We start from the raw sequence: 19627 nt of genomic DNA on the forward strand, positions 1-19627 counted from the left end.
TGCCTTCCTGGAGTGGAGAACTGCCTGCATTCATTTGCAAACAGCCGCTCTCTCAAGTGGCACTAAAGGGCAGGAGGTGGAGCCAAGGGCTTTAAAAAGGGGAGTCACTCTATTTGACAAAAAGAGAACTGTATTTAGGGAGGACTAGTCTTCCATATTTCTTCATTGAGACCTACCCAAGGGCCGCGGCTGGGACATTCTAGCAATTCTTCCTATTTGCTCTCTAGCCTGGGCATCCCTGGGCCTCACAGTCGACTCAGCACATGCCTGCGCGTGGCCCTTCAACTTGAGAAATTTGACAAGAGGGTGTCGAGTACTCCTGGCTGCCCAGAACTCGGATAAGAGATCTTTCCTTGTGCGCCCTTCTCAGGCTGCATCTGATGCTATTATGAGCTCAAGGGAAAGAGCTGCAGGGGACGGCAAAGCCATGGAGTAAGAGATGCCCAGCCCGCAGGCCCACTGTGTGGACAGGACAGGGAATGACCACTGGGCGAGGCTCCAGGAAAGTCGAGCTATTTTCTATTGACAGTCACGTCCATCAGAATGCAGTTGCTTGTGCTTGTTCTGTGGCTGGTAGTTTTTAGATTTAGTGATGTTGGTCTCTCAGCACCCCAGCACTGGAATTGTCCTGACTCTGCGCTGGACGATGGGACTCCTGCTTGTGTGGGTGAGTGACCCCTTTCAAAGAATTTGCCTCTCCCTGGAAAATGCCCTCAGGTGCAGCTGACACTCCCTGGCAACGGGGCCTCTTCTCATTGGTCTTAGGGTGTGCCTATTTGTTTTATTTTTGTTTTCTCTTGCACATATATATCCCATCTGGCTGTTAGCGCTTCCTGGCTCCCCGACAACTGTAACAACCTCTGTCCTGTGAAACCTCTGGCAGCTGACACTCCCTGGCACCGGGGCCTCTTCTCATTGGTCTTGGGGTGTGCCTATTGGTTTTATTTTTTGTTTTCTCTTGCACATATATATCCCATCTGGCTGTTAGCACTTCCTGGCTCCCCGACAACTGTAACAACCTAAAGCTCCCCAACTTTGTGCGTGAGTGAGTAAGGCTGATTTTTAAGCAGCTGGATGTTCCTGTAAAGCTTGGTGCTCTTTCTGACATGAGCAGTAAACAAACACTTAGGTGATAATTTGGTGTAAGATACCAGCTGCTGCACAGCAGACCTCTCCGGACCTGTCCGCTGCTCCCCTCATGGATCTGCTTGTTCTGCTCCCCACTCTGTCACTGGTGAAGCCTCTCACTGTCCCACACCTCTGGCTTTTACCCCAGCTCTGTATGCACAAATTAATAAGTCTTTAAAAAAAAAATAAACTTGGGGAAAAAAAGATACCAGTTGCTAAAATTAGTGAGAAATGGAAAAGGAAGTAGGTGCAAAGGTGACGTTGTCACTGAGAATGTCTACTTTGGGGTCCTGTGAAACCTCCTTCCCTGCTGCTCTCCCCAGGCTCGGAAGTCCTGACAGTTCTTCATTAACAGGTGCATAGTGACTGCTAGAAATGACGGTGTGCCCACCCCCTGCAGAAAGCAACGGGGCTGGAGTCAGGGGAAACTGCTATTTTACTAATGCAGTAACAGGCTTGCTATAGGGCTCTGCCTGACCCCTCCCCCCCACCCAAACCTCACTTCATCCCTGGCTGGGTCTCCAACCTGTGCAAAAATAAGGCTGTTATTTCCATCTCCTTGATGAATTGCTCGACTTTGCAATCTTACTGTCTTACCCTTTTGCGAATTGCTTTGGCTGCTCACAAAACACAGCCGAAGGGAAACTCAGTAATTGTGTTCTGCAGAGAAATCTCCAAAAGACAGCAGAAAATAAAGGGAGTCAAAAAACCAAGGCTGAGCCACACTGCTGACGTTCGGCCCGAGGCCCTGGCTCCCTGAGAAGGAAGTTCCGAAGCAGGAACTCTGCGGCCCTTGCTCTGACCTCAGGACTCTGTCCAGCCCTTGCTCATTGTATCAGGCAAGCAGGCAAGCCTGGGGCTGGATTCCAATTAATCTCTCTGTCCCCAGCACGGACAACTTTCCTGCTTTCAAAGCACAAACTGTATATTCGCTGTGTGAACCAGTGTCTCCCCGGACCTGCTAAGCTCTATAGCACAGCAACACACAGGGGTCGTGACAGACAGGAACTCCTGGCTCACCTGTTACTCAGCAGCTGGAGGCAGACGGGACAGCATCTGGACAGTTCTGTCCAGTGAACTGGAGCCTGCCCGGGAGGGAGGATTTTCCGAGAGTAGCTGCAAGTGACCACGCTCGGGTACTGCCCCCCGGCGTGGGGCAGCAGGGGAGAAGGGAAACCGGCGTTTAGGGAAGAGGGGCCAAGTTGCTGTATTGGAAGCGGAGAGAGCAAACAGGTACAGGAAGGAACCTGCCTCACAGTTTTGGAGACTCAGGGAACAGCCCCTACCTGCCAGCCTGCGGCTCTGACGCCCTTGCGCGCAGCTCAGCAGCGCCCTCCCCAGGCAGGTGGCCGCAACTACACCTGCAGACCCCCAGGGGCGCAGGGAGAGGGCTGTGTCATGCTGCAGAAGGGGCTCCGGCTTTAGAAGCAAACACACATCCTTTCAAACCCATTGCCGCCTACTAAATAGTTGCATAATGTTGGATTATGGCGAGAAATCAAAATACCCCACCCCCCTCGGGATTGGCGTGGGATCGCATGACATAACAATGAAACGCACAGAGCTAGTAGGTCATGCTCAATAAACTTCCTCTTGGCTTCTAGGGTCTTGGCTAAATATCGGATCAAATCAAACCCTAGGATATCAGTGACTGGACACGGCCAGACCCTAGGGGGTGCGAATACTCTGGCTCTCTGTCCCTGCTGCCTTCGAAAGTCACGGCTTGACATTCCTGCCCTCCCACCGCACCTGCCTGGCTCACACCTGCAAACCCACACCCCTTTTCACTGCCACCCTCCAGTCCCCAGCATTTCAGGGGTAGTATTTCTCCTCTGTAAACAGACTTACAATCTACCTGCCTTGTTTTGCTCTTGGCATGGGCACAAACCACCTCTGGCAGGAAGAACGCTTTGTGGTCTGACAAGATTCTGGCCAGGTCACACCAGGCTAATACTCCTGTGACCGTCCCCGGACAAACCAAAAGACTAATGACGACACCGAATAGGGTTTCTTTTCATTTTCTCTCTCCCCCACCCTGCCTGTTTTTCGTTGTGTTTGGGTGGGTGGGGGTGGGGTCTGATACTCTGTGAGCTACTGTTTGAGCTGCAATTGGTGAGGCAAACAGCATAGAAAAGCTCTACCAAGTGGCGGATGATGGCGCAAAGCTCTCTGCCTGGTCTTCAATACCACTGAGAAAAGAGAACTAACCCCGTTTGATGTCTGCACCTGCATTACACTTATGAACTTCCCAGGTAAATAAGGGCGGGGAGAAAAATCTGCCAATCCCCAGAGAGCTGGCGGCTGGAGGGAACTTGGGTACTGTGAGAGCCAACCGGGAGATCGATTTTAGCTGTCAACAGTGAAAGCACCAATAGCAGCACCCGCCCAGGTTGGGCCAGCTTTTCAGTCATGTGCAAACCTGCCTAATGCCATGATCAGAGTCCTGTTTGTTTTTTTCAGGCAGAATTATGCTAAAGGTTTTTTCTTTTTTTAATTTAAATTTAAAAAAAACTACAAAAATAATCTTGTAGGCAAGATACCTTGTGAATAAACCCACCCACCACGGCTTGTGATCTCTGAGTTTACATTTTGGTGACAGACCTGGGTTCAAATCCCGGCTTTGCAGTTTGCGAATGGGTGTCTCGTTTTCTTCTCTGTGCAATAAATATAATTACTTGCCCTCTTTTCAGATTGCTGTCAGGATTGTGTTCATGATCACCCCTTTTTTCTTCTGGTGTGAAGAACTGGGGTGTAGGCCACAGGTGCTAGGTGAGCGGGGAGGAGTGAGAGGATTCACCAGAGACAGAGCGGGCAGTAGAAAAGGTGGAATGACTGAAACACACGGCTGAGGGGAGTAGTGGGCAGGACAGGAAAGGTCTGCTGTGCCGTGTAGGTCAGCTCTCTGGCCAGGGATGGAACTCAGGTCCTACTGGTGATAGCGCTGAGACTTTAGACTTAGGCCACTAAGGGAGACCTTAGAATACCTTTAAAAAACACCCAACAATGTCCACTAGAGGGAGCATTCTTAAAAATTGATGTATTGTTTTCTGCAATTCAAAGCTAGCCAGAAATGCTGCGGGTGGATAGTTTTCCGACACACAACCAATCTCACAAATTTACTCTATTTATAAAATAGAAAACTGTCCCAACAATTGCAAATTTGAGGTTAGTTCTTTTAGACAGTATTATTGAATTGTCGACATAAAAAGTATAAGTTCTGTCTGAAGTTATTTTGTCCAGAGCATATGTTGATGCCATCTAAGCAAATACCGGGTCTTAATCACTTCCCAGGTTTCTAAATGCACTGTGGACGCACAGAGGCTGGGTACCCATGGTTGGAAACTACTCTCTTCAGCTCAGTGGTCCTTCACAGGGTGATAGGCTGGCTTACCCACGGCAGCAGATCTTTGCAAGGTTGCTTCAACTTCACAGAGGCACATGGCTTTGCTCTCTTGTCTACTAGACCAAGGGGTTGGGTGGGGGGTGCTCAGAACATTTTACAATATGTCTACACTTCCAACAGAAACGCCAAAATACCGGTCTGAAAGGATCAAGTGCATGACTGTGCAAATGGGCTGACGTCACCGGAGAGAATCCAGAGGTTGAGACAACCGGATCTCACGTCATGCTCATTTGCAGTCCTTGGCCTGGATTTGTCTCGCTGAGTCCCTGTGTTCTGCCTGGCAGGTGTGTTAGGCCTCAGCTTTTAAAACTGAAAGGTCCAGTTATGTCACTGAAGTGCATTGCTAGTAGTTACCTCATAGGATTGTTATGAAGACTAATAAATTATTTCAGGTTCTTAGAATCTTGCGGACACAGAATTCTCAGTAGGCAATAGCTATCACTCTCCACCAAATACCATACCAGAAATGTTAAAGTACCTTTGCTGTGTAGTTTTTCTAATATCTATTTCTTCAAATTTTTGACAATGCTTGAAATCTGAAGTTGATTTCTTGGAAGGGACTAAGTAGGCTCTATCAATTATTTTTCACCACTCCATGACGATAAAGTATGATGCAAAATCCAATTCATTATTTTTTTCTAGGTAATTATCCTTATTGATCTGTCACATTTACCCTCAAAAGTCCAAAAAAAGTGAAGCATTTTCTTCCTATTTCTTTATAGCTGTACACACAGCTGAGGTTGGATGAGCATCGGTTATGGTGGGCTAAACGAGAACAATGGAATTCTGCTGGAGACATCTTAATTTGCTTTTGCTTTTGTTTAATCACAGAACGCTCAGATGTTATATCTATAGGCAAATATTTATCTGTTTAGCCTTGCAATTTGAGTTACATTATTTGTAAAAGTATTACTAGGAGAAGGCAAATATATTGTTTATAAATGAGATGCACGCCATACCTTGTACTTCCAATACATTTTTTTACAGATGCAATCAACTGATTAGCTTTTTAGGCTTCCTGTAGAGTGGTGAGATTTTAGTCTCTTGTGGGAGGTTGTTTGTTTTAGGTTATTGTTTTGTTTTCCTTAGCAGAGCTCATAGCGACATAATGTTGATTTGATACTGAACTTTAGAGAAGCAGAGACAAACATTCTGCAACAGGGCAGGGTGATGGGTACCCTGGGACCCCCAAATTTGCCTGCTCTTAAAACATCTTCTGCCATCTTCTGCATCAAGATAAAACATTCTCTAGTGCATACAAGACCTTTAATGGGAAGGAACTTTAGTACAATTAGGTATCAATAAAGACAAGAGAAGAGAAAGAATAGATAAATCGTCTCCAAATAAGCACACAGAGTTACCAACCCCTTGTGGGTAAAGACGTGGCCAAACAGGTTTGGCCCAGAGCAGGGCCACGGAGGCCCAAAAGCCCATCACAAGTCTAAAACACCTTCTAGGCCCATTGGAAAGGGGCCGAAGGGGCCAGACAAGTCTGGAAGGAGAAGAGCACAATCACAATCAAGATAAAGGCTGCCAGTCAGCCTCCCCACGGGTCTCTCACCTACTTCTGTTTCAAGTGTCTCCTTCCCTGTCCCCCAAGTCCCCGGTGCCAGTTCAAGACCAAGAAGCCAGTGCAGCTTCTTCACTTGTCTCTGCTCCCTGTGCCTCTAGGTCTCCTGCAGTTCTTGGTAACAGGGTGGTCCCTAGGCAAAGGGGAAGTTCCAGGTTCCCTGCCCCACCCAGAAGGAGGGTGGAGCTCAGCAGAGAAAAGAAGAGAAGGAATCTGAGGAAGAAGGAAGCAAGAGGGAGAGCAGGAGGGAGGCCTGAGGAAGCCACATGGAGCACAGAGCATGTGATGAAGAAATTGTGCTTGTTTCTTGGCCCTGGACTGGTTGAAAGAGATGTGGGTGAGAGACCCGTGGGGAGGTGACTATGGCAGCGTTTATATTGATTTTGATTTTCCTCACAGACTTGTCTGGCAATTTCTGACCCTTTTCTATGGGTCCCGGCCAGAAGATGCTTTAGGCTTGTGGAGGGCTTTCAGGCCTTGCTTTGGGCCCATCCCTTTTGGGTTGACTTTTGCCCATGAGGGGATGGGTAACTTCAGGTGTTTGATTTAGAACTTATATTCTTTGTCTTCTGTACTGTATACTCACTGTACTAAAGTCCCTTTTCATTAAAGTCTTATATATATTTTTAAAGATTTATTTATTTATTCGTACAGAACTGGGGTATAGGCCAGAGATGCAGAGGGTGAGAGGATTCACCAGAGACAGAGCTGGGAGCAGAACAGGCAGATCTACGAAGTACACTGCTGAGGGGAGCAGCAGGCGGGTCAGGAGAGGTCTGCCACCATGTGGTCACCTCGGGGCAGGCGGGGATCAAACTCATGCGGAAGTGGCTTTAGCTTCTTTGTGCTGTGATTTAACCCACTGCGCCACCAGCGAGGGCCCAAAAGTCTTATATGTTTTGTCTTGATGCGGTGAATGAGAGAACCTATTTAAAGCAGGCAGGTTTGGGGGTTCAGGGGTGCCCCTCTCCCTGCCTTGTAACACTTCTTCCTTGCTCCCTCAGCTCTGTTCCACCCTCCCTTGGGTGGGGCAGGGAACCTGGACCCTCCCCTTACCCTGGGGCTAACCTTGTTACATACAATTCCACAGAAAATAGGGGTTAGGATGAGTGACCTCTATTTCGGAGTTGGCCGTACATTTAACCTTCTTTATAAAAATTACACAGACAAGGAAACCATTGATTTCTGTATTCTAGGCAGGACAGGAACTAAATTAAATTGTTAGACAAGACTGAACGTCCTGTGATTCTCTAGCATTACAGATGAGGAGGGAGCCAGAGAGAGATAACCAACCTACCAGGATCCTATAAGTTGAACAACTCAGACTCTGGGCCCTTATTTTATAAAGTTCACCATCCACAGGCCTCCCCCACCACATAATCATTAGCTATTCCTACTGAAACAGATGAATATGCTAAGTTGCTTTAGGGGAAGTCTCTTAATACATCTAGTTCTAACAAATAGGACTGAGAAGCCTTTTTATAGAAATTATACCAATGAATCAATCCAGTGAATTTAGCAAATATCTATTCAACCTGAATTATATTGAAGGGGGGGTGACATTGCTGATCCTGACCCTCAGGGGCTCCCCAGTGGACAGTGGGGTCCTGCCCAGGGCTTCTTTATAAAAAAAAAACTCTTGCAAAATTCAGCTGGTGGCTTAGAAACTGTCCTGCAAGGGAGCTAAGATCGCACACAATCTTGAAACAAACGTAGGAGAAAAGGACAGAAGAGGACCACTGAGCTTTCCAATAGTCCCTAGGTCCTTGGCTGGTTGTACTAGAGGTAAGAACATGTACATTTCCTCAGATTTGACAAAAAATGAGAGACATCAGGAAGGCCTGAAAAGTGAATTTCTGCATATTATTACCAATGAGCCTCCAATCAGATGCAAAATTTGCCTCAAAGCATTGATAACATGAAGCCACAAGACAAGTAAGATATTGAAAAGAAGTGTTGTGGAAAGACCATTCACAGTCGCTTATATCCAGGTTTATGCCCACGAGCTTGTGTGCTCAGCTTTCTGGGTAAAAGCTGTCGTTCCAAAGGAACAACAGGACAGACCCACACTGATGCTTCCTGCTGTGGGAGACTCGGCTAAAATAATCCCAGAAAACCACCCCAAGTTTTCCCATGCAACAGTGGGGTTCCCAGAAAAAGGGGAGGTTCCAGCCTCCCAGCCACACCCCAGGAAGTGTGGAGCTGAGCAGGGAGAAGCTGCAGAGGAGACTGAAAAAGTCTTCAGGAAGCAAGATGGAGGCCAGAAAGAGATCCGGAGGGGGCGCGTGGAGAAAAGAGAAAAACTGCATTTGCTTCTTGGTCCTGCCCAGGCGAAACAGATCTGGGGGAGACCCATGGGGAGGTTAACGATGGCAGCTTTGTCTTTGTCTTGCTTTGGATTTTGCTCTTTTCCTCCCAGACTGGCCCGGATGTCTCTGCCCCTCTCCCACGGGCCCCTCCCACGGGCCTAGCCGTGTGGCAGGTTTTCAGGCCTCCGTGGTCCTGTTTGGGCCAGCCCTGTTTGGCTGGACATGTACCCACGTGAGGAAGGCTAACTTGGACTGCTTGATTTGGAAACTTCATTCTTCCCCTTTTCTTTGTTACAGACTAATTAAAGTTCTTACATGTTTTATCTTGATGTGGCAGGCGGCAGAACCTATTTAGAACGGGCAGGTTTGGGGGTTTTAGAGTGCCCCTCTCCCTGCCCTGTAACAGTAACAGTCTGTTCTTTTGTCAGCAAACACTATGGAAAACTTCACAGGCTATAGTGCTGAAATTTTGAAGAAACCAGAATTAGAAAATGTACACAGTTGGATGAAAAGCTGTGCCTGATATATCTCAGCTGATGGCATTTTATGAAGTGAATAGCCAGCATTTACCAAGAACTTACTATACGGCAAGAAGAATTCCAAGTAATTGGCATGAAATTTCATCTTCCTAATGATTAAAAAATGAGGTCATGATACACACTTCCAGGAGGGCACTAGGGGCTCTCATTTCAGAGGCCACCACCATGTGTGGGCCCAGATGAGAAGCTCTGGCTTTAAGGCTGCCTTTGGGGGTCTTCCTTCTCCCCACAATCCACTGCCACAGTGCAGGTGAGTTACACCAACATTCTAGTCCTGTGTCCAGACCCCAACAGAGCCACGAAGCTAGGACTGAGACCTTGGTTAGGCGAATTAGTCATGACAAAAATAGCACTTGTGTAGAACCCAATGATTAATGCAGTATTTTTGTGCCTATCATTTCCTTTTCTGTCCCTCCAAATCCTCTGACGACAGACATCCTGTGAGATGTCTGAGGAGCTGGTAGAGCAGGGACTGGGCCAAGACTCCCGCGCTCCAAGCTCGATGCCCCTGTTCTGTCTCCTCTGCTGCTCAGATCCTACAGCCACAGTGTCAGTGAGATTCAGCCCAAAATGGGTGCAGAGGGCGTGTTTGTGGAGGGGCTGTGGGGAACATGACTTGAACTAAGCCTCACGACATTTAAAACGATTTCAAACTCTCAAGACTTTACTGTTCTTCATTCCTGCATGTCCATTCTGCAATGTCCTCTAGTATCTTCTGACTGTAGCATTTAAGCCCTGAGTGAAAGCATAATCTTGTTTGGTCCTTAACAAACATATATATCATGCCCATCAAGGTAGTAACATTAAACGTTCAAGCAGAACGGAGTGAAGCCAGCAGGGAAGTGAGACTGTCTGAGGGCAAGGAGAGGGCACCCTGGAGCCCCCAAACCTGGCAGCTCTAAATAGGTTCTGCCATCTGCCACATCAAGACAAAATATCTAAGACCTTTAATGGAAAAGAACTTTAATACAATGAGTGTGCAATACAGAAAAGCCAACCTAAAAGGGACTGGCCCAAAGAAAAACCTGAAAGCCCACCACAAGTCTAAAGCGCTTACTGGCTGTGACCCATAGAAAAGGGTCACAAATCTGGGAAGAAAAGAGCAAAGTCAAAATCAAGATAAATGCTGCCGTAGTGAACCTCCTCACGGGTCTCTCACCTTCCTCTGTTACAACTAGTACGGGACTAAGAAACCAAGAACCATTTCTTCACATGACTGTTCTCTGTGCCTCCCTCAGGTCTCCTAGCTCTCCATTCTGCCTCCTGCTCCTCCTATCTCCTCTCCTGATCCTTCTCATGGCTCAGCTCTACCCTCCTGTGGGTGGGGCAGGGAATCTGGAACCATTCCTTTTCCTGGGGACCACCCCATTACAAGATGAGGTTGGAATTCTCCAATTCTCCTCTCCACCCAGCAGGTCCAAAGTTTCTAAAGCAGTGTGAGAGAAACCTCCCTGTCCTCGGTGGAGGAGAGACCAAGCAAAATCACCCGACTTTGGGAAAGCCACGACCCCTGTCAGTCATCATCTTGGTGTAATGGAGGTGATGATGGTGTCAGCTGGGGATCTGTGGGGTGCTGCCCCGAGGACTTACAGGTCTTGCCATGAGGAACTATTTTGCTAAATGAGATAATATATCCACATGATATAGCTTGCTGTCTTTCTTCCCACTCAGGTCCTGCTCCCTTCTTGATTTTCTCCCATGGAAATAGTATCTTCAGGATTGACCTGGAAGGGACTCACTATGAAAAGCTGGTGGCTGACGCGGGTCTATCAGTGATCATGGATTTCCATTACAATGAAGAAAGAATCTATTGGGTAGATTTAGAAAGACAACTTTTGCAAAGAGTTTTTCTGAATGGGACGAGGCAAGAGGTGAAGTGTCATTTCCTATGGTGTTGGGGGTATATTTTGTACAAGCTGACAAGCAGGATTGTAGTCCATACATTGTAAAAAGCAAAAAATGTCCCCAGACACTGTCCTGTGTTTCCTGTGACAGAATACTCTCTCTAGCTGAATGCCACTGGAGTAGAAAGATTATTATGGAGTAGTAGATTATTATACAAATAGTCTGCTGTAACTACAAAATGGTGATCTCACCTAACAAACCTCCTTATTGTCAAAATTATGCTGACATCCTTCCTTTCTCCCTTTGGAAGCTTCTAAACACCAATGCCAGGCTCACGAGCTTGTTCAATGACATGGTACCACTATGCGCACATATTACATATCTACACACATATGACATACACTGTTACATCTCTACAAATGCCTAAGAAATAGCTGAACTGGAATGCAGCTCATAACAGTTTTGAAATTGGATTTTACAGAGAGTATGTGATATAGAGAAACATGTTGCAGGAATGGCAATCAACTGGATAAATGAAGAACTTATCTGGTTAAGTAAACAGGAAGGAGTCATCACAGCAACAGATATGAATGGAAACAACTCCCGGGTTCTCATAAGCGCCTCAAAACATCCCGCACACATTACAGTTGATCCAGTACAAAGGTAAGTTATGCGGTTTTCCAACCTTGCCATATATTTCAAAATCTGATGAAGATACTTAGAATCACACCCTTGTGAACTCAAAGGGACCTTCTTGTCAAGACCACAACCCTCTTATGCATTCTGGAGACACCATTTCCAATAGTATGGGTATGAAGCTTAACTGAGGTCTGCTCCTTCATTGGGAGTCCAAAATGGAGCATTTCTGATGAAGATCTGGTTTCAGGCAATAGAAACCTAATGTCCATCTAACTTGAAATCACATGGAACTGCCATAACAGGACAATAACTACTCACAGAATTAAGTTTTTATGAATGGGCCTCCCTGGTGGTAAGAGGGGTTAAGTCTCAGCACTATGAAGCTATCCACAGCCACAGCAGCACAAGTTTGATCGCCAGCCAGGGAGCTGACCCACAAGTTGCAAGAGACCTCTCCTATTTCCCCATTGTTTCTGTCTCCCCATTGCTCAGCAGTCTATTTTAGTAGATGTGCCTGTCCTGCTATAGGGACACCTCTGGCCTATACCCCAGTTCTTCTATGCAAAAATAAATACATAAAAAGAATGAAATACCGGCTGTGCTATCTAGATAGTAGCAACCAAGATCAGCCACTGAAGTGACTCACGTGTCTGTGTGATGTGTTTCTCCTCAGGTTTATATTTTGGTCTTCCTTGGCACCTGGCAGCCTCCACAGAGCAGATCTCAATGGTATGGGAGGGAAGACTCTGTTGGAGACATCAGAGAAAATAGCCGCTCTGTCTCTGGATGTGCGCAGCAAAAGACTCTTCTGGACCCAGGACCGTGTTTCCGGAAGTGCTTCCCGGATTTGCTCCTGTGATTACGACGGAGGTTCTGTCCTTGTCCACAAACATCTTACTCGGTAAGTTTTGCTTTTGGTGGGAAACAAAACAACTGCCATGTGAAGCTTGTGTAGGAATTAACTTTACTTTTGTCCGTGGGTTTGGAGTCTGAGACTACCGGGTTTACGATTTATGGGGTGAGTGACTTCAGGTAAGTCACAGGACTTACCTTTCCTTTATTGGAACCATCATACTCCAAGATTAAGTAAATAAATGCAAATAAAAATAACTGACAGTGTTGGGCCCATAATATATTTTCATGTGCTAATTTTCAGTCACTTATTCAGAATGACCATATATTTTGGAAAGCACCTGCCTTTTACTTGACTTATTATCTTGCAGGAAACTGACTCACCAGCTTGTGGCAAACAGCATAAATGAGTCATGAATAATTGATAAAACCAGAAGGCGACTCATGCTATTTCTTCTGTTCTTCCCTGTTTTACTGTCATCACACTTAGGTGCTGACTTGCAAAAGAATCAGAAAATAGCTCTGGAGTTCTCCTTATTCAGATGGTGTCTATGAGCATAAAATGTTCACGTCACTTCTGTTTCCAAGCCCAACTGAGAAATGATGGAAATAGAGGATTGACATCTGACATTCAAACAATGATTGGAAAGCAACAGAAACTTGAATAAGCCCCAGAAAGAGAGGCTCAGCCATTCATCATGTTTTGTTCCTATTGGTTCGCAGGCACCCTTTATTTTCAATGTCCATCTTTGGGGACCGTATCTTCTACTCAACATGGAAACAGAACACAATCTGGATAGCTAACAAGCACACGGGGAAGGACATGGTCAGGATGCACCTCCCTCCATCACCTGTACCACCTGATGGAATTAAAGTCATGCACCCACTTCCCCAGCCCAAAGCAGAGGGCAGCGCCTGGGTGTCTGGTGAGTCTGCCTTTACCTTGAACAGCACCGAGCACTCAGTCTCCACATCTACTTACTCAAGTCACAGACGGGACATCCTTGTCTCCCCTCCCAATTCCAATCTAACGCACATCCTCCCCATTCTACTTCCTAAACATGCCTCAGACATCATTTCTCTCCTTTATTGTAACCATCATACTCCAATCAATATTTCTGGCCTGGTCTATCGGTGGTCATTCTGCTAGAATGAGAAGACATTTCACAGACAGTTGGGGGGGAAAGGAGAAAAAAAGCAAAAAACAAAACAACAACAACAACAAGAAAAAAAAAAACACCTTTGGGCACTCTCCCCTGGGCACAGGAGACACATTCTAAAGCATACTGAGTGCCTGTCACTCCCTTTTCATTGGCTGGACAGACCTCACTTGGGCTGTTCCCTTTGCTGCCTTATGAACAAACGCCCCAGTGTTCTAAATCAGTTTTCTCTGTGGCTGAATTCTAGACCAGGCCTCTGCAGCTTGAAGCTCACTGTGTCTTGAAGCCCTTCACGCTTTCTACCCTTTCTCTTTGTTTGAGAAAAAAGTTGGTCTAGGTCTCAAGAAAGAGGTTAGAGGTGGTGTTACAGGGCAAGCCCAATGTGCAATGGCCTGGCCTGACTCGGTCCTCACCCACACGCTTAAAAGCAACATAGAAGGAGATTCAACCGCAGGCACACATAGCAAGGTTAATAAGGGGTTTGCTGCAAAAAGGGGAAATGAGGAAAGGAATAATCAGAGAGAAAGAGAGAAAAATGGGTGAACGTTTCCTACCAGTTCCGCTGAGCTGGAACCCCGACAGCACGCTGAAGCCGGTGGAAAAACCAAGAGCCCCCAAGGCCTACATGTCCCGTTATACAGCGAGCCTGGCTGCCTAACTCCACCCTCAGTTCCCAGCATCCTCTCTCCGCAGTGATGACATTATGGGATTTGTAGTCCTCGGCTCTTTGAGCTGGGGGTGGAGTCCATAAAACCTATGTTTGTGGAGTTCCTTCAGGATATGCTTTAGCGCCCCCAACAGTACAAAGAATACTTTGGGAGGCCTTTGTGTAGTCAAAGACCCATACAGGTGGTGCTCCCTGGTGAGAAGACATAGCTCTAGGGAAAATGCTAAAAAAGTATCCCTCTTTGGGGTTGAGGCTGACAAAAATACAAGGAACTGCAGAAAGAGCCCAGGATGATTCAGACCTGAGGAATTTTCTGATTTTCCAGCATCTTCAGCCATTGTGGGGTGAGCAACTTTGTCCCTCATTGCTCCAATCTTCCAGAAGGCTGTTGTGGGCCTCAGAAGGACATGGAGAGGCCTCCAGCAGCCCACCTCTGAGACAAAAGCTCGGAGGCTTTGCAACGAGCTGGATGACTAAAACTGTACCCAGTTTTGCTGCAGGAACAGCCTGGCCGGGAGGGCGGAGACCTGAGCGGGCGCCTCAGTGAGCTGCGTGAGTGGCCGTTTGTGGTGTCTTGTAGCTGCTGCCATGCTGTTTTTGAGTGTTGCTTGTCTGGCGTTGCGTGGGGGCATCTTGGCAGCCGTGGGAGCGTCTCCCTTGGCGGCTTCTGCGGTCTTGCAGAGGCGGACCTGGCCTGGAGTGTGGCGGCTGTGTGTCGGCAGAGGCGAGGAGGCGCCATTTTGAGCCCGTGGCCTATGGTGGGGAGAGGAGCTGGGCGTCCTCAGTGGCAGGAAGGCGCGTCTTGCTGCTGTAGTTTAGGGCTGGAAAAGACTGGATATTGCTTTGGATGAGGTGAACTGCCATGCTTTGGCCTCCGTAACTCGTTTTCCCCTGATTTATTAAATAAATCCCACTGTTGTTACTTCCTGAGCCTAAATAGTCTTGCAATTGTGCACAAGGGTGAAGAAGGGTGAAGAACTTAGACAGTGGCTGGTAAACTATTTGAGCGGTGTCTCTGGCTGGCTTGAGGGCCCCTTGCTGCCGGGTATCATTCGGATGTATAGGAAGTGAAACAGAAAACTGGGACAGGTTGGATTGTTTTAAAAAATAATACAAATGTCCATTATTGTTGAGTGTGTGCAGGATTATCCATTCTGAGTGTTACCTACAGTATCTCAATTAATCTTCACAGTGACACTAAGAATCATCATTTCATGGATTCAAAATATGAGATTCAGAGATCTCAACAGCTACTTAAGGTCACACGGTGGTGGAAGAGGGATTTAAACCTAGGCAGACACCGAGCCCAGTCACATTCCCACGGTGGTCTGCCATTTCTTCTCTAAGAATGGTCTGATTTGTGTTTGGGAAAGCTGTCATGGGCATATTCTTGGCCTCATAGTGAGATTTCTTCAGTTTGCATCAGTCCCAGAGCTGCTGACTGAAAACAAAAGTCTGTACAAGAATCATAGAGCTTATTAGATTCTCAGAGTGAGGCTTCCAACCTGGGAAGTGATCCAACAGATTTTACTCCATGAGAACTGTTGCAATGCACACAAACATGAACTTAGCTAATACAGGGAGGAATAGTGAGTCACTGACATTAAGAATGTGATTCCGCTCAGTAGGAAAGTTTCCAGTTCAAAGTTGTCCTGACCTAAAGTGGGCTGGTGCTAGAATGCACTGCAGAGATGCACATTGGATACCCATTGTTTAATCTTTTTATTTTCTTTCTTTCCACCTGAAAACTCTGGCTTTACCTTCAGGCAGTGGAGTCCTGCTGTGAGGTGGCTTTGCTCACTGCCCGCTAGACTGGGAGACTGGGGGCAGGGACCCTGGAAATGGTGTATGTTTTCATAAATTGAAGCCTTATTTCACTCTTTTTTTTTTTTTTTTAGTTTTAGGAACTCAGAATAATCTCTCTTTCATACAAACACACACACACATTCTTCTCTGTCTGAAAACAGACATAGATTGGATCTCACCCTTTAGTTGGTGTGAAATAAAAAGTTCCCTAGCTGCCCTGTCAAACAACTTCATTATCTGAACCTGAGAGTTAGTGTGGGAATATTAGTGACATTATTTTAAGCTCCACTTCTTGGGTGTTTGATGTTCATAGCTATTTATTTTGCAACTTACCCATCTTGATGATATCATGGTAGAGGTTCAACGGTTACGTCTTGGTTCTGTGGAAGCCTCTAGAACAGAATGATCCCAAATATAAATATATTTGGTAAGATACACATAAGATTTACCGTCTTAACCATTTTTTAGTGGACAGCTCCGTGGCATGGAGCATGCCCACACTGCAGAGTAACCATCACCGTATCCAGCTCCAGACCTTCATCTGGGAAGAGTGGATCTGCCACACCCATTAAGTAACAAAGTCCCACTCTTCCCTTCCCTCAGCTCCTGGCTCCCACCATTCTTCCTCAGTAGTTTAGAGTGGTCTGAGTGGAAATGTTATATCTCCTAAGTGGGAGAGTAGCAGTGTATTCTCCATAGAAAGGAGAGGTTCCAAGTTCCTTACCCTGTCCAAAGAAAGATGGAACTTAGTAGTAAGGAAAAGCTAGAAAAGGCTGGAAGGACTTGTGGAAAAGACCAGAAAGACTCCACAACATGTAAGATGCATGTGTCAGCGAAGGCCTGTGAAGAAGCTCTGCTTGCTTCTCAGTCTTGGACTTGTACCAGGGACTTGGAGACACAGATGGGAACATTTGAAAGATACTTGGGTGAGAGGTAGTTGGGGGGCCTAACAATGGTGCCTTCATCTTGGCTTGTACTTTGATTTTTCTCTTTTCACTTCCAGACTTGCCTGGCTCCTTCTGCCCCTTTCCTTTGAATCCTCACCAGAAAATACCTTAGACGTGGGACAAGCTTTCTGGCCTCCGTGGCTCTGCATTTGGCCAACTCTGTTTGGCTGGGCATTTACCCACAAGGGGGTGGGTAACTTTGGGAGTTTCATGAGGAAACTTTTCACTTGTATTCTTTCTGTGTAGAGAAATACAATTATATTCAAGTTCTTTTCTATTGAAGGTCTTAAGCACAAGAGTATGTTTAGTCTTTATGCAGCAGATGGCAGAACCCATTTTGAGCAGCCAGGTTTGGGGGGACAGGGTGCCCTCATTCTGCTTGTTTAACAGAATCAGGCAGTTTTTGTCCTTTCCTGCCTGGCTTATTCACTTAGCATAACGAGGTTCTTACATGTTCTCTTGCTAGCGTATGTCAAAATTGCCTTCTTGCTTAAGCCTGAATACTACCCCGTGGTGTATGTATACCGCATCTCCTGCTAAATGAAGCAGGCTGCAGGTTGGCTGAACTTGCCAGGGGAAGCACAATATGAAACAAAAAGACTCGGTGTGCCCAGGGACTGCTTTGAGAGTGAAAAGCTTTTATTTTTAAACTGCCTAGAGGCTGTTAATTTACTTTTCTGATTCCTAAAAGGACTCCTATGGATAAGGATACCTAATAGCCAATTCTGAATGAGGTTTTCTTTTTTTACTGTCATGAAGAACTTCAGGAGTCCAGAAGGACCATTCCTGTGTTTTCTTCCTTATTATTTTCTATGAACAAAGAAAAATAAGCTTTTCTGTTAAGCAGTCTGGAACTTGAGGCAATCTTCAGTCCAGAGAATTCATCAGTGAGAAAGACAGTAACAAAAGAAACAAAAATATAACTGGATTTGTACAAAAAAGTTAAATATGTAAATAAATACATAATATTTTGCTATATAATTAAGAAGATTAAGGGGGTTACACAATGCAGTATTTACTATATATTATATAAAGATGTTCCATAGAAATGTGTACATATTTGACATGTATACATTTGTGTACAGTGTTATATAAGAAGTTCATTTACATATACTGTTATGTATGTGATAGCATAATAATACATCTAGGGGCTGAGGACATATTTATAATAGATATTTAATAATAATTTATCTATAATATTTACAATAACTTATTTATAATAATATATTTGTATTAATAATGACATTTTTTTCTGTAAAAACTGGTGGCGATAGCTACAGCATGATATATATTCTACATGAACGCGCAGCACAGGTACGCAGTGTGCACCTGCCCACTCCCTCTTATCACCCATGGGTGCCCTGAGGGCACCATTGCCCGGTCTGTGAAATAGGAGCTATTCCTTGCCGGCCATAACCTCAAGGGCTCATTATGAAAATCAAATGTGACCGAGTAAATGCTTTATAAAATATTCTTCAGATTTCTCATTGTGAAGGCCAAATACTGGAAGTGCTATTTACTTGCAAGACTGATTCCGTAAATGGGTTCCAACAGAAGAGACTAGAAAGGTTTTGTAGAGAAGGCGAGGTTGGCATGAATTTGAATGGTAGGAAAAATGGTGTGATGGGAGGAGAAAAGCAGGACAGAGGCTCCCCCGTGTGCTGTTCCAGAGCTGGGGCGGAGGGGGGGGGAAACAAAGTTGTCCTTGGCTGCAGCGAGAGCCGCATGTGCAGGGGTGATGGGCATTAAGCCCCACGATTAGGACCTTTAATTTGATCTCCGGTGATTAAGCTCCATGCAGGGGTTCTAAGGACGTTATCTGAGGTCAGCAGCAGCTACAGAATGCTGGCTTCAGCCTGTTTTGAAGCTAAAGAACAGCAGAAGATTAAGGCGATTAAACAAAATCACAGCCCTCAATCCTTTGCCACCTCCTCACCTGACCTTTCAAAGTGTTTAGTGTCTGAATTCAGGTCACAGCGTCGGCTCGGTACTTGCCAGGGAAGCGCGCAGCTCTCCTGCTTAATTGTTCGTCCCTGAAGTGGGATGTACATTGTTCATAAGTCATCAGAACTGCAGAGTAGCGTGGCTCCTGCAGTCTCCCCATGGCTTGAGTTTTAGTGTGAGGTTAACTGGAAACTGGGGGGCGTGGCATGGAGATTGGGGTTTTGTGCAAGGGTTCCAGTTCTCCGGGGCGCACACAACTGGCACTGATGAATGCACAAGAGATGCATAGATTAGTCGTGGTGATGATGACGAACAGGTGCCACAGCAGGTGAGAAGTAATGGAAAAGTCCAAAGGAAGCGGAAAAAAATTACAGGGCCTACACATCAAAGAGAACAGCATCTCCTGGCCCCTAGACGCGAGCTGTTTTCTTATTAGTCAGTCTGCTCTCTCTTCATTATTCCAAGCAGCAGTGAAGGGTGGAGAATCTTTAGAGAATAAGCATGGGGAGATTTAATGCCAACACCCGATTCTGGATCAAATGGTAAAAACAAAATTTTTAGTAAGGAAACTCTACTTATAGTATTAAAAATGAAGATCAAAGAGATTAAGTGATTTGATGTCAAAAGCAAAAACCAAGACCTAACTGATTTTCCCTAATTCTGAATCTAGTGGTTCTCTATTATACTAGCTTGGAAAGATTTTTATAAGGGATTTTTGCAGGAATCTTAATCCCTCTTTTTCTTTTTTCTTCATTATCTCAAAAAGTGGTAGCAGTTTGGGACTATCAAAAGGCTGAATCACAACTTTCAGAACTTTA

At 45.8% G+C, this 19627-nt stretch overlaps 1 protein-coding gene across 1 annotated transcript in view; it reads left to right on the plus strand.

The window, feature by feature from the left end:
- The first annotated feature begins 543 nt into the window (after positions 1–543).
- EGF (epidermal growth factor) overlaps positions 544–19627 on the plus strand; it is a 72294-nt gene continuing 53210 nt past the window's right edge. The window contains exons 1-5 of the mRNA XM_012727988.1: positions 544–667; positions 10621–10820; positions 11276–11457; positions 12107–12334; positions 13009–13211. Of these exons, the coding sequence (XP_012583442.1) occupies positions 544–667; positions 10621–10820; positions 11276–11457; positions 12107–12334; positions 13009–13211 (937 nt within the window). The remainder of the gene's footprint in view (positions 668–10620; positions 10821–11275; positions 11458–12106; positions 12335–13008; positions 13212–19627) is intronic.

Source organism: Condylura cristata, unplaced genomic scaffold (assembly GCF_000260355.1).
Source record: "Condylura cristata isolate star-nosed mole 26May11 unplaced genomic scaffold, ConCri1.0 scaffold00021, whole genome shotgun sequence".
Taxonomy (NCBI): Eukaryota; Metazoa; Chordata; class Mammalia; order Eulipotyphla; family Talpidae; genus Condylura; species Condylura cristata.